The following is an 18,288-nucleotide window of genomic DNA, read 5'->3' as shown; positions in this document are numbered from 1 at the left end:
CTTGATGGGAGGTCGATGATTTATCAATTGCTATATTAAGTAACTCTGTTTAAAAAATTCAAAAGGGTTCGGTGATGGTTCAATTTTCTTCAAATTATCTTTGGTCTCTTTAGTCCTTTCCCTTCTTTTAAAATGGGTTATACAACAGTTATCTTCTCCAAAAAAAAATACACTAATTAATGAAAAGCATGTCTTTTTGACGAATTAATTTGATGCAACTTGGCTTTGTTTGGATGGAGCATTATTTCAAATAATTATTTGGAATAATACTGTAACAATTTTTTGTAAAATGATGTATGTGAGATAAAAAAGTGATTGAAAATATAAAAAGTTGAATTGAAAAATATATTTATGATGCAAGCGAAAAATTTTTTTAAAAAAATTTACTATCCAAACATGTTATTAAAATTTAATTTGGAGAATTTACAAGTTAAACCATTTCTGTTGACAAGGGTTTTATACATGGACATCATGTCCAATCAAAAACGCATCCCAATAATGCATACAGAGTGAATATATAGCAAGGACTAATTGATACCATGATGTTTATCTTTTTTTTTTTTTTTGTCGACACAGGGGTATTCGGATCAATTCTTACGGGGCCCGACTAATCTCCTGCAACTCGGCCAGACGTCTCAATCCGACATGAACACGTTAAGTGCGCGGAAGAATCCAGCGGAACGGAGACTCGAATTTGTAACTTCAAGGTTCACTGGTGAGAGGCGCTGCCGCTCGACCATTCACGCGGCATATGATGATGTTATCAAATCACTTCAAATACACAGAGCAAAAGTCGAAAGTTGATATTTACAGGGGCTTGATGAATGCAATTTATTGCAACAATTAAAATTCTCCATAGTGGACAGAATCAACGCTCGAAAAGATTGACCTTGCAAAATTATACGGTGGGCTTCAACTCTATTGAGTCTATTCACATCAACAGGAGAAGAGGCTTGCCGTGCCAAGTGAAATTAATCAATTACTCCTGCACGAAAGAGTCCATCTGATCATCCGAACTGGACTTGGTGTGAAATATGTAAATCAAACTTGATTTCCGAGCAAGTAGTAGCGGCAGCTATTGGAAAGAAAAAAAAAAAAAAAACTCATTCTTTACCGTACCCCATGCCTTGGGAGAGTGTCCTCTGCATTTTCGTCAAAATTAAACTCATGAAGGAAAAACTTATAAACAAGAAGTTGAGTAGCAAGGCCATCATCGTCAAAGACAATTGAGACAAAGCTTACGTGGTCGGGTTGGACCGCATGTAAGATGAAGGTGGCAGCCACACGCCGTCGCGTGGAAAGGCGACTCCATCCCCCGTTTCTACCGTGCAACTCCGCCAATAATTTGCTTACCCTCTCTCTTTCATTCTCCACTCAACCACAAGGTACGTGTGTGCTGTTTGTCCGATAAAATTAAAACCTACGTTCAACCATTCTTGCATTTTCCTTCTTTGTTTTTTTTTTTTTTTTTTTTATCTTTTCCCATGATCCGACGACTTCTAGAAAAAATGTAATTTTTTATATTTGCCGTGTTTATTATCAATTATACTTTAATACTTCTAAAGACTGAAACCTGTTTATAGTAATTACTTATGCATCGGCTGACTTTCCCTATACTTATTTTTTCTGTTACTTAGTTGAAGTTTTTGCTCTTGTTTCTGTTTTCTGCTCCATTATCTTGGTTTTTTTTTTTTTTTTTTGGCTTCTGTATTGTTTGGGTTTATAGCAGGTTATAAAAAAAGGTTAAAGGCTATTGAATTGGGTTTAAGTGACCTAGAGACCAGAGTATGGCTTCAGAAACTGCTATTCCAGACGGTGACGAGGGCAATGCAGTCCATAGGTTTGTTTCCTTTAGCACTTTTGTTCTCATTTATGTATGATTTAACTACCTACCCTGTCAAAATTTTTGGGGCAATCATTAGCTTTTTGTATCATGAGTACTTTTTCCACCTTAGTTCTTGAGTCAGAAATAGCATTGCTTAGTATGATTGGGGTGCTTTGACATAGATCTGGGAAAGCTTGTTGAGTTGCACCAGAGAAGGTGCATTTTTACTGTGACAATTGCATTCTATGGAACCGTAAGCATAATATTATGAGGTTCCCCGATATTTATGCAATTGTCATTCAGAATCCAAGTGACTGTTATCTTTCTGGGAGGATGTGGAACACTGGAACCTGTTGACCTCATTTTTGTGGATCTTTCTTGAAACAATTTGCATCAGGCATTCCTCCAGCCAAAAGAAGCAGGGGAAACCTTCTAAAAGAATTCATAAAGCAGAGAGGGAGAAGAAGAAACGTGACCACATGAACGTCCTATTTGTAGAGCTCAGGAAAGCTATTGGTATAATTCTCCTTCCCCTTGTCTTAGGTCTAAATTCTGTAATGTTGTGCTTGGTGTATAGCATAACGGACGTCTTTGAGTGTCTTTGGATAGGAGATTATTTGAAATATTATTTGAAATAATTATTGTAACACTTTTTGTGATGTGATGCATGTGAGATAAAAAGATGATTAGGAAGATAAAAATCTGTGTTGGAAATTGTGTTTGTGACACAAACAAATAATTTGGAGCCAAATACTATTTGGCTATGTTAGTTTCTTCATTACAAACTTACTAGGATTCTCAACTTCCCTTTAATTACAGGTTCCTGTCTTTTTATGCAGAACCAGCTCAGCTGTCCAGTGGAAAGGCCTGCATTGTGAATGATACCATTCGACTGCTTAAGGATCTACTTGCTCAGGTTGACAGTCTCAAAAAGGATAATGCTGCTCTTTTATCCGAATCTCATTATGTGAGCTCCTCCAAACTGAGCTTGCTTTTGCTTAATCTGAAATCCATTTCTCTTCACTTTACAGAACTGATGCAATTCGATGACTGAGTTAATCTTGCACGCTTATGAATTTGTATTGCTTTCTTGGTTACTTTTAAGCACCATGATAAATTTTTTGAGCAAAATTTTTTTTTTTTATTTCTACTGTGTTTGTGAATGGCAACGAGGGGATTCCAGATGGCGATCATATTTGTTTGATGACGTTAATGTTTCATGATTACCAAACAGGTCGCTGTTGAGAAGAATGAGCTCATTGAAGAAAACTCCGCTCTCAAATCTCAGGTGGAGAAGCTTCAGAGTGAGATCACAGAGAGGACTCAATCCCAGTCGTCAGTGAACTTAAATATTTGGCCTTCACAAAGCCCCATTGCTGCTTCAGAACTGCAAGAAGATAGTTTGAGACTGCCTTCCACTGATCACCAACTACTATCATCTTCGGTTGTTGCTCCCATCTTTGTTGTGCCTCTACATCATGATTCTCCTATTTACCACAAAGGATCCCAAAATGATACAGCGGAAGATTTTCAATGCAATGCTTTTCTCTCCAATGTGAAGAAACCGCGTCCTCGCTATCCATCACCTTCAGATTCATGGCCATCTCAAATACTTGACGAACAGCTAAGTGGACGTGAGATTACTCAGTAGTGATAGTAGTGTTAGCTCTGGCGCCAGCGGCAGCTGAGATCTGGAACTTAATTAGTAGCGAGTAGCATGTCTCATTGTAAATACTGATGTTTCTTGAATTCTATGTCTGAGACGATCTTTTTGTAAGTTGGAAGCCTGTCTGTAATGGATCTGAATCTTAGTCTGCCATAATAGATGTTTGGAATGCCATGTTTTGTGAGTAAAACTGTACACAAGAACAGATGAAAATTCTAGCGAGGTTGATCTTAGATGATCAAAATGTACACCCAAAACAAAAAATAAAAGGTTAATGATATTGCACCTGGTCTATTCGAGCTGAAGAATTTGGTGGGCGGTAAGCCTAGAGGATCACATGATATTGGGGCCTAAGTAATACTGGAAGATGGCCACCCTCTGTTCAAAAAAAAGGTCGCCCCCGTTTTCATTGGAACTAGGTAGGACGGTACGCAAGTTATCAATAACAACTAACAGTGACATTTTCATAATTCCTGCATAAATACGATATTGAATGAAATTGGTTCTTATTAATTAGCAAAATACCAAAAGCTAAATGAACAAAGGATTTACGGCTAATGTCTAAACGGGATAATGTACAAAAAATATACCTTCTTTGTATCATCTTTTTTTTTTTTTTTTTTTTGGGTGGGATTGAAGACTACTTGTTTATCATGTTCCATGTTATTTTAGCGTTACCACCACCAAACTCTTCAAGAAATGATATTAGCATCCTTCAAAAAACCTTGAGCACTCCTTCCCCTCTTTTACATTAGATAAAGTGTAAGGAGTGCTTGAGATTTTTCAAGGAGTGTTAATATCACTTCCCTACTCTGAGCTGGAAAAAAGAAATTTATCAAGAACTAGGAGTTGACATTAGATTTGTAGTACTACAATAGAAATATTGTAGTGCTAATAATGTAGTGTCAACTCCTTCCCAATGTATTGTTGTGTTCTACACGCCTTTGAATTTTTTTTTAATTTTCTTGACTCACACTCAACACAATATGCTTTGTTTGCTTAATTGTTTACATAGCTAAGATGTATATTGAGACACTAAAAATTAAACATGATCAATATATAGTTTAAAGAAACACGTGCAAACTTGCAAAGGTTACGGTACACAGACGATCCCCTGAAAAAAAAAAAATGTAGTTTATCATAGCATATTTCACATCATAAATTTTTTTTTTTAATCGAATGAAGACTTTGTTTCGCACAACAAAAAAAAATGAAGACTTTGCCTATAAGGGAAAAGTTTATGGGCAAAAGTTTAATGGAAAACCAGAACAAATACATTATGGTTTTCTTACAAGGAAAAAAAAAGTGCATTAGTAGGTCACTAGTTAATATCTCAACAGTTGATTTCGAATTGCATTTATGAGACAAAATATTTTACCATTTCAAAAACCAGATAATAAGATGGGCCAAGTCATATTGTAGTTTATTCTGATAATTAATAGTTCCTACACTGTTAACAGCCAGTACAAAATTGTATTATTATATATCGGGCTTGGTGACATGGGCTGCAGCCCAATAGGCCTAAAATAAAATAAGCCAGGAAAACTTTCAGCTTTATGCTAGGGTTTGTGGGATTGACCTCCGAAGTGAATACTGAACTATATAACGAGGAATCCAACCGGAGGCAGAGTTTTCTGGCTGTGTCTTCCTCGGTTTCACTTCCACTGCCACTGACGACGGCGAGCAATTCCCCGGCCCAGTAGCAGCCATGGTTCACGTCAGTTTCTATCGCAACTGTATGATCTCTCACTGTACCGAACTCTCTTTCTTTTTGATCGCGCATGTTATTGATGCGTTTCATAACTGTGATCTGCCCTATGCTTGTATAGCACTTCTCTTAACTAGATCATATCTTTATATATGATACGTACGACTCTTTCTCTGTTATTCTGCGAATTTTTTTGGGTTTTTTGATTTTACAGATGCTGTTCAACGTGGTTCTTGTCTGCATAGCTTTTGAGTGATGCAATTTTTGAGATATTTTTTATTGGATTAATCTTTTCTGCTTAGTTCATTTGGAGTGGATTGCTTTTCAGATTTGTTTAATTGGATACATATTTTTCCCCTCGTATCCTAGATGGGAAGACCTTCAAAAAGCCTCGGCGTCCATATGAGAAGGAGCGTTTGGATGCTGAGTTGAGGCTTGTTGGAGAATATGGACTCAGATGCAAGAGGGAGCTTTGGAGGGTCCAGTATGCATTGAGCCGTATTCGTAATAATGCTAGAATGCTTCTAACTCTTGATGAGAAAGACCCTCGTCGTATCTTTGAGGGTGAAGCCCTCTTGCGCAGGATGAACAGGTATGGACTTTTGGAAGAGAGTCAAAACAAGCTCGATTATGTCTTGGCTCTGACTGTGGAGAACTTTCTTGAACGCCGCCTGCAAACACTCGTCTTCAAGACAGGCATGGCCAAGTCAATTCACCATGCTCGCGTGCTCATTAGACAGAGGCACATCAGGTATATATACAGCTCACGAGTACTTCGTCAAATTGGATAAGTGTGTTTTATATCTCTTCATTTGACTATCGATGCTGGAAGATTGCGTTAATGTTGCTTGGGTGTCTTTTGTACCTTCACATGTGAATCCAGAAGTTGGAAAGGCTTATTTGATATTGCTCAGTGATTTTGGAAAGACTTTAGTTAATGAGAAATGCTTCTAATGAGTTTTTGATTTATGAGGTATAAAAGAATGCTAATGCCCTTTGCATTGCTATATATACTCGTTATCCTTCAGTGCTTCTGCTTGTGGGCAATTTGGATATATAATAAGACATTTTGGGTAATAATTGCATCTCCAGAATGATGGATAATTATAAGGTTTGAGAGTTCTGAGCCTGCCACATGCTCATGAAGTCAGTTCTATTGGAAAGGTATGGAGCAAGGATTGCTGAGCACCTGAAAGAAAATTTTCCAAAATGAATTAAGTTAACCTTGTCAAACTATTGTACCATAAATGTACAGTGCTTTTGTAATCTGAGGTTGTGTGTGTGGATAATCATGCATGGAGGTTCTTTTTGGTCTGGTTCAGTCAATTTCTTCATATTAGAGGTTAGACTAGGTGCTTCTTGTTGAGGTTGCTTTTTCTGTGACTGAAAAGCTAATCCAAAAGCAGTTTGTCTAACTTGGCCTGTATAAAATTGACAATGGAAGATTCAGGAACTCAAATATGCCTCTTTTGGTTTATAAATTTGCGCAATTTCAATACCAGTGTTTTAATTTTGTGTCTTTTGGTTTTACAAATTTGCTTAAGGCTCCTGGATTTTTGGGTTATAGACTTGCGTTATTAGGAAGCATATGGTAAAATGCTACATACTGATTCGTTTAATTCTGTCAGGGTTGGAAGGCAGGTAGTTAATGTTCCTTCATTTTTGGTGAGAGTTGATTCCCAGAAGCACATTGACTTTTCAATCACCAGTCCATTTGGTGGCGGGCGTGCTGGAAGAGTCAAGCGTAAGAACCAGAAGGCAGCTGCAAAGAAGGCTGCTGGTGGTGATGGTGATGAAGAAGATGAAGAGTGAGCCATTTCGTGTTAGATGCCTTCTTTCTTTTACCCTCCAGAAGATAGCCATTACATCTGACTGCTATTTGGAATTTTGTCTTATTAGATTTTTCAGAATCTAGTTTTGCTTCTTAGTAACGTGGATTATTATTATTGTGGTTATGCTATCTCGATTCATTCAGTGTGAACCAGGCTGGAGTGGGTGCTTTTCCACCCTACCTTTTGATTTTTTTTTAGGTGTATGTCTCACTGTTTCTGCGTTTCATCTTCAGTTATGGGTCTTTTAACTTTTAAGCGTGCAGCTTGTTTTCCTCGTCCTGAAAGGTGATCAGATATTAGGTATTCCAACTCCCTCTCCCAGCCTTCCCTCCCGCGGAGGAGAACTTTTTCAGTATTCATCAACAAAAGCAAATCAAGCGAAGCCTGGAATCAGAACTCGAATTGTGTAGCAATACACTTTTTGAAATAATGGTGAACTAGCAGAAGGAATTCTTGAGTAGATAAGCAAGGAGTTTTCTCATGTGTGTTCGTATCTGTGTTGAGAGAAAAACGGCTTTTCTAAAAGGGCGCAAGATAAATCCAAGGGAAATGGGTGTGAATGTGTGTCATGTAATTCAATTTTAAATTGAAAATTCACATTTTGCATAAGTAGCATATGTTTATGTTTGTTTCTATAAGAAAGAGCGAGTTTAACTGTGAATTAGAGGTTTTTAGTTTTTGCATTGCAATAAAAATTTGAAAACCGTACAATAATGCTTTTCTTGGTCTAGAGGTAAATTCTTCCTCTTCCTCCTCTGGTCTCCTTTAACCCAGTTGAGTATGAGACAGGGTAAGTCCGAGTTATCTTGTATAGATAGATATCCTCCATTCACAAAAATAAATAAATAAAAAAAAAAATGAATGGCGCGGGTCTTGTTTGAGTCCTATGAGGACGTTGACATGCGATAAATACCCCGATGTGGGGTCCGTTGTAGGTCTGGCAACTCACGTTGGTTGGCGTACGACGATGACGTTGTGATACGATGATACGGGATATTAACGCGGCGTGTAATGTGAAGACTACAAACTCCTACCCTCGCAGGACCCAGTATCGTTGGGGCCCAAAATATAGGCCCATCTCCTACAGATGTCTGCGTCTCTTGAAAGAAGAAGATGAAGCCTAATGCAGCTTAATATTTCAGGCAGGCCACTAATGGTCTCTTCTGAGACTCCCAAGTCCTAACACAAACGGGAAGGGGTGTCCACTCACTGTCCAATACTCTTCCAAGGGTGAATGCATGAGAATTGAGATTAGGCTCGCTGGCCACGATCCCTCGCGCTCTTAATTACGTGCCACGTGGACTGAGTACTTCCTAATCCTCTCCTTCTAAGTGCTATCCCAAGGGGCACGTGAGAATCGTGATTTACTAATTTCAAAAAATAAAATGGATGGGGCTTATCTTAGACCCGCTCTTTCTTGTACACGTGTACGTCAAGGAACATCCCAAGGCCCCCTACACTTCAAATCTATTATTATTATGGGGTATCAATATCACACGGTACAAAGCCATTAACAGTGTCTGACTAAATTAATACCTTTTTTTTTTTTTAAACTACTAGTAGTAATGTCTAAACGGACCTGGTGCTTAACCGCATGGATCGTTTAGAAAAAGAAAAAAAAAACGCATGGATCAGTGAGTGTCCTCAATTGCAGAAGTTTCTGGAGTTGAAAATAGCTTCTGCTTATTACTTGAATAAAATGTTTTCGATTTCAGATGCAAGGAGAGCATTTGCAACTGTTAGTGTTTGACAAATATCAAAATCCAAAATTATTAATTTCATCTATTTATGGCTTAATATTTTTTGTCACTTTCTAAAATGCACAGGTCTTGTCATTGATATAGACAAAATACTCGAAACCATGTAGTTTTTTATTAGGGGATACAAACGAGTCGAACTTGATCGAGTAGCTTAAGAGTTTATTCGGTCAAAATTTGAGTTCGAATTCGCGTTTGCCTGAATTAATATGAAGGGTCTATTTTATCTCTTATTTAAAAGTATATAAAATATAAATTTATATTTCTTAGATTTGATTAAGCTCAATTAAACTCATAATAAGTTCGATTGTTGTTGATAAGCATGAGTTCGAGTTCGAATTCAAGCAAGGCAAAATAAAAACAAATTCGAACTCAATCCAAACTTTTTGTCCCAAGTCCAGCTGCAAGTACTCCTTTGCTAGTCTTGATATCAGTATTAAATTTCCCCATGCGACGCAAACACGTGATGTGTGAAGATGCTTTTTTAACCGTCCGAGACACTTGGCCGAGCGAAGGAACATGCAGAGCATAATACTGACCAAAAATCATATGAATAGTAATGGCATCGAGCGGACCATCCTCCGCAAGTAAACACCACATACACACGCACATGCATCCGAACAACACCGGCATCTGGTAATCCTCCACCTAACCCACGTCCCCGCCCTCACACCTACCAGTTAACAGCAGCCTCACGAGTTCCAGTTTTGCAGTATAATTTTAAATTAGTACATGTAATTTTTGTAACTTCTAATGTACTAACAATGTGGATGTGAATTTAAATTGATCAACTTAAACAACTAAATTGACGATTTTATTAAAATTGTACACGAGTAACAATAAGAATTACACAAATTGTTTCGATTCAACCTTTAAAGCTCCTTCTATTCGAGACATACCCTTCTATCTTATATATATATATATATATGGGATAATTCTAGAAACCTCCCATAAAATTTTTGATAATTGCACGTGGCTCCCTTAAGGTGTCAAAAATTACACGTACCTCTCTTATCCATTTAAAATGACAATACTAATCTTAATATTTTAATAAAACTCTCTTGTTGCCATGTTTATACAATGGATGGATTTCATAAATTTTTTTTCTTCTTATTCATTTCTCTTATATTTCATTAGAAGTATAGAAGAACTATCAATGTTGTTGCTAATATTTATTTAGATTAAACGTTAAACTAGTAATTTTTTTTGATGACTTTTGATATCATCCAATTTTTTTTTAGCTCTTTTTTTGTGTATCAAAATCAAGAATAAATCAACAATAATTAAAAACAAATGACCCAAAATCACTACCAAACTATGGTAGTTCCATCACTAAACTACTACATAAACTTTTATTTAAAAAAAAATAGTCCATAAACATAAAAAACACAAAATAATACTTTCGTCTTTGTCTTAAAAATAATCTATATTCCCAATAAAGCACTATAAAAAATATATATATTTGATGCTCCTTTTTTTTTGTTAATAATTGTGTCAAATTACTTTACAACTATTTAGAGGAATGAATTGAACTTTATAAGATAAGAGCATTTTAGGGTATTCATTAAATTTTTGACCTTATTTTAAGGTTTGGTTACCAAAGTGTCAAATCAAGGGAGGTAAGTGTAATTTTTAAGACTTCAAGTGAACTAAGTGAAATATTTAGAAACCTCGGGGGAGGTTTCAGAAATTACCCCTATATATATAAACACATTAGGTACGTCAGTGTTGCGTAAGATACACTTAAATACGTATATGTATATATATATACACCAGAGACTAGAAGAGAAGAAGAAGGCAGGTGCAGGGGTGACATCAGAAGAGCGGCATAGTTTTGTTGGTTGTGAGAGCGTTGCCGTGCATGCGGAAAATTTGCTTTTAACTAATTATGCAGTAATACTGATGAGAGTTAAGGACTAGTAAATATATATTCATGAGAAGAGGATGATGATGGTCAAGAGGAGGACGGTTTGCCGTGTTGGAGGAGAGTTGGTGGACGCAGGTCAGGAGGGCGTGGGTTCATCGTCGGAGGAGATGGACTGTTCGCCTAGATCAGTTCTGCTTCCCATAACCAAAAATAGAATATATAATCATATATCAGGGAGTCGTAGTAGCAGCAGTTGTAGTAGTAATAGGTACGGGACCACCACCACCACATCCAGAAACAACGTTGGAGACGGATTCAGTTTGCTGCACAGCCAGATAAGGAGGATCAGAGATGAGGATTCCCACATAGGAGAGGACATTCATGCGGATGTGCTTCTTAACCTGTTTGGTTGTTCTGATGATGATAATAATAATAAGAAGCACGAGGTTGGTGTTGTGATGGAGCTGTCGAGGCGGCCAGCAGTCTTGCCGGCTTCACCTCTCAGAACTGGAAACAGGAGTACTTCTGCCGTCCAGGCTGCTGACTAAATCAAAACCTTAGCTTTATGATGTCTGGTAAGGTTTGTTTTCTTTCCCTGACCTTGGTGCCTGATTTTGTTTCGCCCTCCTCTGCCTCATCTTAATCGTTTGTTTTATTATCTGACAATTTCTTGTTCTTTTCACATAAGATTTTAGACAGAAAACCAAAACCTTGGACGAATCCGTCACCATCTAATGATCTGGACCAATAGCCTGCTTGAATTTTCAATTGATTAATTAATGAATGTCAGGTTAATCATTACTTTCTAGCTTCCCTTTAACTAATCATCATCAAGAAGGTTTAAATAAAAACTCAATAATCTCTTCTTAACTCCTCCTCCCGAGAAGAGGCCCATCTTTTTTTTTTCTTCTTTTCTGGGTTACGCTTTCTCTTGATCACACAGTCAATTATTTAGAAGATCATGTGTTCTGCACGATATCTTCTTCTTGTCTTATCTTGAGTAAAAATCAATGATGATTTTGTGCTCTTCTATGGAGAAAATTGACACATTTCACGGAATTTCGTAGGTTCAATCGATACACTCAGACGGTTGGTGGTGGAAGGAGAGAGAGAGAGAGAGAGAGAGGTGATTGCGTATGTAAATGTAATAGGTAGGAGAGAGGTTATTTACTATCTGCACAGTTTTGGTTTTAAACTGAATGATGCTACTATTGTTGCTATTGTACAGTTTTAAATATTACTAGTTCTCTGCTTCAATAATTTTGCCGTAAATTGCAATGCACTCCTAATGAAGGAAGGAAAGCAAGATTAAGTGAAACGGAAGGCAGTTTCGTCAAATCTTGAGAAAGCGAGAGGTAATCAGTACAGTAGTACACTCATTTCTTTTTTCGAGTAATGGTAACAAGTATACCTAAAATATGCTCTGCTCTGCAGAGCAGTGCCCATATATGCTGGCATTATTGCTTCCAGCTTTGGATTTGAAATCTATAATTATTCTGCCACAACTTCAAAATTTTCATCCCCAAAAAAATACACCACTGCTAATAAGAAAAATATACACTCTTGCCACATTTTGCACCAAACGTAACGCTTAAGGAGAGTCCTTTTTGCTTTTCTACTTATAGCCACATGGACTTCGCTGTCATAATTGGTTACCTAATTGCGGATACCCAACATTTTGCTTGAAAATTACGGCTGCATCTGCTTTGCTCTTATTCTTATGGGTGTCGAATTATAATCATCTCTTTTGTACGCTTCCGACTCAACAAATATTCATAAAAAAATTTCACCACTGCTTATGTTGATCTTTTTGCTTGTAAAACTAAAAAAATTTCTCTCCCAGATATAATATATGTAACTTTCGTTATATAAATCTGTACGCAAGCTGATGTTTATTAAGTTCTAATATTATTAAAGTAACTGACCCGCGTACTGGCTCGTAAATTCCAAAACCCGTTCTCAAGCTTTTTGAGTAAAATGAACACAACTCCTCAAAAATTGTGGCGGCACGAGTAAACTGTCATTAAAAAGCTTTATGAATTATATGTTTCTTGAAATCAGCATGTTGAATTGACATAGCTAATTATATATACTGAAATGACTACGATGAACAGAAGAAAGAAGTAAAAAGAACAGGCCGCCAATTACTACTAATCAAGCTCAATAGAAATTCAAGAACAAAACAACAGTGAGTGAGTGAAACACAGTAAACCAAAATAGAAAGTACCAAATCCAGATTTAACAATGAGCCAAAATCAGCGCACGGCAATCTGTTCATACCAATGAGAACATTGGTTTTTTAATTGACCCACAAACAAGGAACCAAAAACAAAAAAAACACTAAATCATTTAGCAGCACTCATCAGCACCCCTCAACCACAAACATGAGCTCAAACTGATTATGCTCAATCGTCGTACTCATCTTCCTCACCTTCAGCAGACTCCGCCCCAACTTCCTCATAATCCTTCTCCAGAGCAGCCAAGTCTTCCCTAGCCTCAGAAAACTCACCTTCCTCCATACCTTCACCCACGTACCAATGCACAAAAGCACGCTTGGCATACATGAGATCAAACTTATGATCAATCCTAGAGAACACTTCAGCAACGCTGGTGGAGTTGGAGATCATGCACACGGCTCTCTGAACCTTAGCCAAATCTCCACCAGGTACCACAGTCGGAGGCTGGTAGTTGATACCGCATTTGAACCCAGTTGGGCACCAGTCAACAAACTGGATGGTCCTCTTGGTCTTAATGGTGGCCACAGCTGCATTCACGTCCTTAGGCACCACATCGCCTCTGTACATCAGGCAGCAGGCCATGTACTTGCCGTGGCGGGGATCACACTTGACCATCATTGAGGATGGCTCAAATGCAGTGTTGGTGATCTCCGCAACGGAGAGCTGCTCATGATAGGCCTTTTCGGCTGAAATCACGGGTGCATAGGAGGAAAGCATGAAGTGGATTCTCGGGTATGGGACCAAGTTAGTTTGGAATTCATTCACATCGACGTTCAAGGCTCCATCAAATCGCAGAGATGCGGTCAATGATGAAATCACCTGAGGTACAACATGGTTTGTTTCATAAATAAGAAACACGAATTTTGCTTGACAACGACTAATAACGGAGAGTGCAGGCCAAGGTCTTTATTTTAAAATAAGAAAAAGTGAGTACCTGAGAGATGAGGCGGTTAAGGTTGGTGTAGGTGGGCCTCTCAATGTCAAGGGACTTGCGGCAGATGTCATAAATGGCCTCATTGTCGAGGAGAACGGCAACATCGGTGTGCTCCAAAAGGGAGTGAGTAGAGAGAACAGAGTTGTAAGGCTCAACCACAGCGGTGGAGACCTGGGGAGATGGGTAGATAGTGAACCCAAGCTTGGATTTCTTTCCATAATCAACGGAAAGCCTCTCGAGCAACAGAGATCCCAACCCGGATCCGGTACCCCCACCCACGGCGTGGAAGACCAGGAATCCCTGAAGCCCGGTACAGTTATCCGCAAGCTTCCTAATCCTATCCAGGCACAGATCTACGATCTCCTTCCCAACTACATCGTGATTTTACGAACTAAAAATTAAGATCCCGAAAATCGTCTAATAACTAAAATAAAACAAGAGCCTAAAACTCATAACAGATCCAGAGACTGCAGAAATGAAACGATAAAACTAAAACGAGATATGTGTGTTTGACATATATGGCACTAGATATGACGTTACATACTTGTGTAGTGGCCACGGGCGAAGTTGTTGGCGGCGTCTTCTTTGCCGGAGATGAGTTGCTCAGGGTGGAAGAGTTGGCGGTAGGTGCCGGTTCGGACTTCATCGATGACAGTGGGCTCCAGATCGACGAACACGGCACGAGGAACGTGTTTGCCGGCTCCGGTTTCGCTGAAGAAGGTGTTGAAAGCGTCGTCTCCGCCTCCGACGGTGTGGTCGCTCGGCATTTGTCCATCAGGCTATTCCACAACACCCAAAATCAAACCAAAGATGAATCATTTCCTTGAACAAAAATGAGAGAAACAGCAGATCTGAAATATAAGAGGTTAGATAGAAGACAATTTACCTGGATGCCGTGCTCGAGGCAGTAGAGCTCCCAGCAGGCATTTCCGACCTGGATACCGGCCTGACCAATGTGGATGGAGATGCACTCTCTCATTTTCGGGATGTTTTGAGAAATGAATAGGAGATTTTCGGAAGAGAGAGAGAAAAAGGAGGAATGGAGATACCAGAGGCGTATACAAAGACGTCTCTGGATCGGAAGAGTGAGAGACCTCCGAGATCTGGGAAAGGAGATGAAGGAGAGGACTTGGGGTGGTGAGGTAATGCGGGAGGGAGTTATATATATAGACTGGAGCGAGTAATCCAAGCCCCAATGGCGTGGGTAAGATTAGGGCAGCAGGCGAGGGGCAAAAACGAAACAATTTTGTTTGAACGGCTCCAAAATGATTTTGAATTTTGAACTGATTTTCCAGCTGGCGTGGGGGTGGGGCGACGTTTCGGATTTGCTTGACGAATTACGACCGTTGCCATCTGCTCTTCCGAGATTTCAGTTTAAACTTCCGGGGCATTTGGGCCTGGGCTACACACGGTTACATGTGAATGTGGTGTGCGATGGATCAAGTCCAAACAAGTGTCCCTTCCTCCTTTTGTAGTGGAGTGGTTCTCTTATCAACTGAGAGCTTCATTAGGCCCAACGGGCGGTGCATGCATAACCAACACCCTATCCAATCTCAAAACCTCCTGAATTGATCATGCCAGCCTGCGAGTCCAGGATCACCTACAGAAGAAAAGTGAAAAATCCTTTTTTGTTGTGCTAATCTGAAGCCCAAAATCCCAGCTCGCTCTTTCGACTCATACGTGCCGTTTGCGCTTCCTTTGCTAGTTTACTTGGACCATTCGGCTGGGAGAAAATCACAAGCGAAGTCTTTGAAGCATTTCCCTACTAGTAGTAGTTTGATCCACAACAAATCCAACATGTCAACTGCATTTCACGCTGGACCAGAACGATATAATGGTCCTCCATCTACCTGTAAACTGAATGGACTGCAGCCCTTTACAGCTTCTGATCTGGTCCAAGTTTGCAGAATCCTCTAGCAGGTCTAGTCACGCGCGTTAGAATTAACATTACTGAAAAGTTTGAGTTATAATTTGTTGGTCTTATATATATATATATGATATGATGTGTTATTTTCCTTTTAATCATGTCTACGGCGGGTGAGCAATCATATCGTACTAAGGCAGACAAAAGCGATCTCCGTATCCAATTGCTATCAAATTGATGATATGAGTTTGGAAGCAAAGCTGGCAAATCCAAACACACCAACGCTACCACTAATTTAATTACTCTTTTATTAGTATTGTTTATAGAAGCAGATTGTGTTGTAAGTTGACTGGAAAGTCCGAAACCCCAAAGCTCCCTTCCCCCCCATATACTAACTATTCTGTTTGGTTGGTGGTCCAATACTCCAGCATTTTCCGCCCCACGCATCGTCCAGCCCTCCCGCTATAACTTTTGCCTTTCATTGGTGCTGCTCTCTTAGTTTCCGAGACCTTTTCTTAGTAGTTTTCGTGTTTTTCATGCCTTGTGGTTCCCTCATGCACAGTTCCCTCTACGTAATTCTATTTTGCTTGAAAAGAAGGAGATTTATGAAGTGTTGAAATGCAGAAGAGAGCTAGGGAGGTGTTTGGTAAGTGACTTTCAAAGAAGGAAAGAGTGTCGAATTCTTTTTTTTTTTTTTTAAGAAAAAGAACAAGTGATATTCGGATAGTAAAAACAAAAAGAAAAAAGAAAGAAAAAGAACGCAATGGTTATTCTTCTTCAAATCGTCATTGCGGGTTGGGTTAGAGGACGGAGAAGCGACGGCACAAAGTGATACAGAAATGAAAGAAAAATGCATCATGTTTGCAGATGGACGAAGCGTAATTTTCAGGGGCATGTCACATGCCTACATAGTAGCCTTCCAGTCCGTGCTGTTAACTAAATTTAAACCATTCCTAAATTATTCGCGAAAATGGATCTAATGTCTCCAAAAGCGCCTACAACCCAACCGAAGCCACTTCATTTTTATTAATAAATCTCATTGCTCAAAAACAAATAACAGGCCTCTATCGTTCCCATTCCATACTTTCCTTGACCAGAGCACCTTTCGATGCTGAAGTCCCAGTTTTTGAAGCCATTATTTTTAAGGGCCGATTCCAAAAGGGTATGCTGCCATAGTAAGTTAAGTTGTAAGCTTCTTTTTTGCCAAACGCTTTAGCAGACCATGCGTATTTCCTATTTAGTAGCTGTTTGATCTGACACTCACCACTTAAAGATCATTCAATCTCACTTTCCTGACTGTAAGAATTAGTGGCAGCGATTTCACTTTTTGATTTCAGGACTTCTAATCAGTTGAATCTAGACGGATATATCGCTTTCCAGGACGTGAGGATTTGATTTGATAGTTTAACCATTGTCTGCAAATAATAATGTACTAAAACTGTTGCAGCTGCCGAAAAACGTATTTACAACAGGCTAGAAAACGTTAAATTCGCTGTCAAATGACGATGTTTAGGAGGAATCATGGGATTTCCTCCTACGACACTTGACCTATTTGTCAGGAGGAAGAATCATGGGATTTCCTCCTACGACGCTTGACATTTTTCCTGGGAGATGCTAGTCCCAAGCTATACCTAGATAGCCACGTTGTTTGGCTGCTTGGACCATCATCATGATCATGCCAATAAGGCTAGCCGCATCTAGTTATTAGTAGTAGTATTTATTATACTGCTAGAGCAGAGGAGTATGCATGATTTTAGTAATCAAGTTCTGATTCGTAACTTTTGATCAGAAGATTAGGTAGGACTTGGGAGGAAGGTGGTGAAGCTTTATATGCACAGATCAACTGGTTCGCGAAAGCCGAAAGCAAAGGTCTGGTCTGCTGTGGATGGCAACATGCACGATGGGAGCACGACGCTGCATTTCGTGAGAAATTTCTTTTCATCTTTACGAAATGAAAAGCTTTGGTGGGCTAGGCTGGGGAAAAGCAATGGAACAGCAATAAAGCTCTTCTATTCATTTTTTTTTTCTTTCCTCTTTTTTTTTCTTCCAGGATATAATGCTGGGGTCTGTCGTGCATTTATTTATTTTTCGTTAAATACTTGCAAGGAAACAAAGAACAGGAAAAACTTTTAGACATAGCATTTGGGATCGACGCGATGAGCATGGTCTTCCATTAGACGAGCAAGGAATCGTATTAACCTACCTAGTTGTGCGACCTTTTGACATTTCCATTTTCCTTCTCATTTGCGAATAATCATGAAGAACCCACCCAGGATGAATTCCGTTAACTCATGATCAACAGAATAAATTCCAGAAGGGAAAAAAAAAAAGGAGATTTTACTGAAGGAAACAAATGGATCACACGGGCAAATTTGCTAGTTCGTGATGGATCACATGAGCAAAAAAATGCTTCCATGGAATGAAAGCCTATTTCTTTTGGACCAACATTTCTGCCTGACAATTATGGAGGAGAAAACTCTCTCTGTTTATTTGTACCCAGGGAAAAAAAAAGGGGATTTTTTTCCGCAACAGATCTTCTATCCCACACCCTGTGCCACTCTCTGTCCCACTTTTTATTATATTGCTATTTTTTCTACA

General features: G+C 38.9%; 3 protein-coding genes and 1 long non-coding RNA gene across 6 annotated transcripts; 3 read left to right on the top strand and 1 right to left on the bottom strand.

Moving 5' to 3' along the window:
- The first annotated feature begins 955 nt into the window (after nt 1-955).
- LOC113698361 (transcription factor bHLH47) lies at nt 956-3,681 on the top strand. Of its 3 annotated transcripts, none has more exons than XM_027218151.2 (5): nt 956-1,385; nt 1,727-1,840; nt 2,223-2,341; nt 2,665-2,792; nt 3,060-3,681. In XM_027218151.2, exons 2-5 carry the CDS (start codon nt 1,788-1,790, stop codon nt 3,474-3,476), a joined length of 717 nt encoding a protein of 238 aa, XP_027073952.2. In that variant the 5' UTR covers nt 956-1,385; nt 1,727-1,787; the 3' UTR covers nt 3,477-3,681. The 3 variants fall into 3 exon arrangements, with proteins under 3 accessions (XP_027073952.2, XP_027073951.2, XP_071914225.1); XM_027218150.2 differs by having other exon boundaries at nt 957-1,385; nt 1,730-1,840; XM_072058124.1 differs by lacking the exon at nt 956-1,385 and adding an exon at nt 2,008-2,078 and having other exon boundaries at nt 1,442-1,840.
- A 1,366-nt stretch (nt 3,682-5,047) lies between these two features.
- On the top strand, nt 5,048-7,222 carry LOC113699285 (small ribosomal subunit protein uS4y). Its single transcript, XM_027219536.2, has 3 exons — nt 5,048-5,227; nt 5,569-5,950; nt 6,828-7,222. Exons 1-3 carry the CDS (start codon nt 5,200-5,202, stop codon nt 7,009-7,011), a joined length of 594 nt encoding a protein of 197 aa, XP_027075337.1. The 5' UTR covers nt 5,048-5,199; the 3' UTR covers nt 7,012-7,222.
- Nucleotides 7,223-10,535: 3,313 nt separating this feature from the next.
- LOC140010773 (uncharacterized) lies at nt 10,536-11,915 on the top strand. The gene is made up of 2 exons (XR_011817908.1): nt 10,536-11,235; nt 11,723-11,915. It is a non-coding gene; the product is annotated as an uncharacterized lncRNA (long non-coding RNA).
- Nucleotides 11,916-12,799: 884 nt separating this feature from the next.
- Nucleotides 12,800-14,984, bottom strand: LOC113700184 (tubulin alpha chain). Its single transcript, XM_072056998.1, has 4 exons — nt 14,713-14,984; nt 14,371-14,605; nt 13,832-14,197; nt 12,800-13,716 (listed from the first exon to the last, which is right to left on the bottom strand). The coding sequence occupies exons 1-4, from the start codon at nt 14,803-14,805 to the stop codon at nt 13,061-13,063; spliced, it is 1,350 nt and encodes a 449-aa protein (XP_071913099.1). The 5' UTR covers nt 14,806-14,984; the 3' UTR covers nt 12,800-13,060.
- Between the last annotated feature and the right edge of the window lie 3,304 nt (nt 14,985-18,288).

This window comes from Coffea arabica, chromosome 7c (genome assembly GCF_036785885.1).
Source record: "Coffea arabica cultivar ET-39 chromosome 7c, Coffea Arabica ET-39 HiFi, whole genome shotgun sequence".
Lineage (NCBI taxonomy): Eukaryota > Viridiplantae > Streptophyta > Magnoliopsida > Gentianales > Rubiaceae > Coffea > Coffea arabica.
This window is presented reverse-complemented; position numbering and strand designations above follow the sequence as displayed.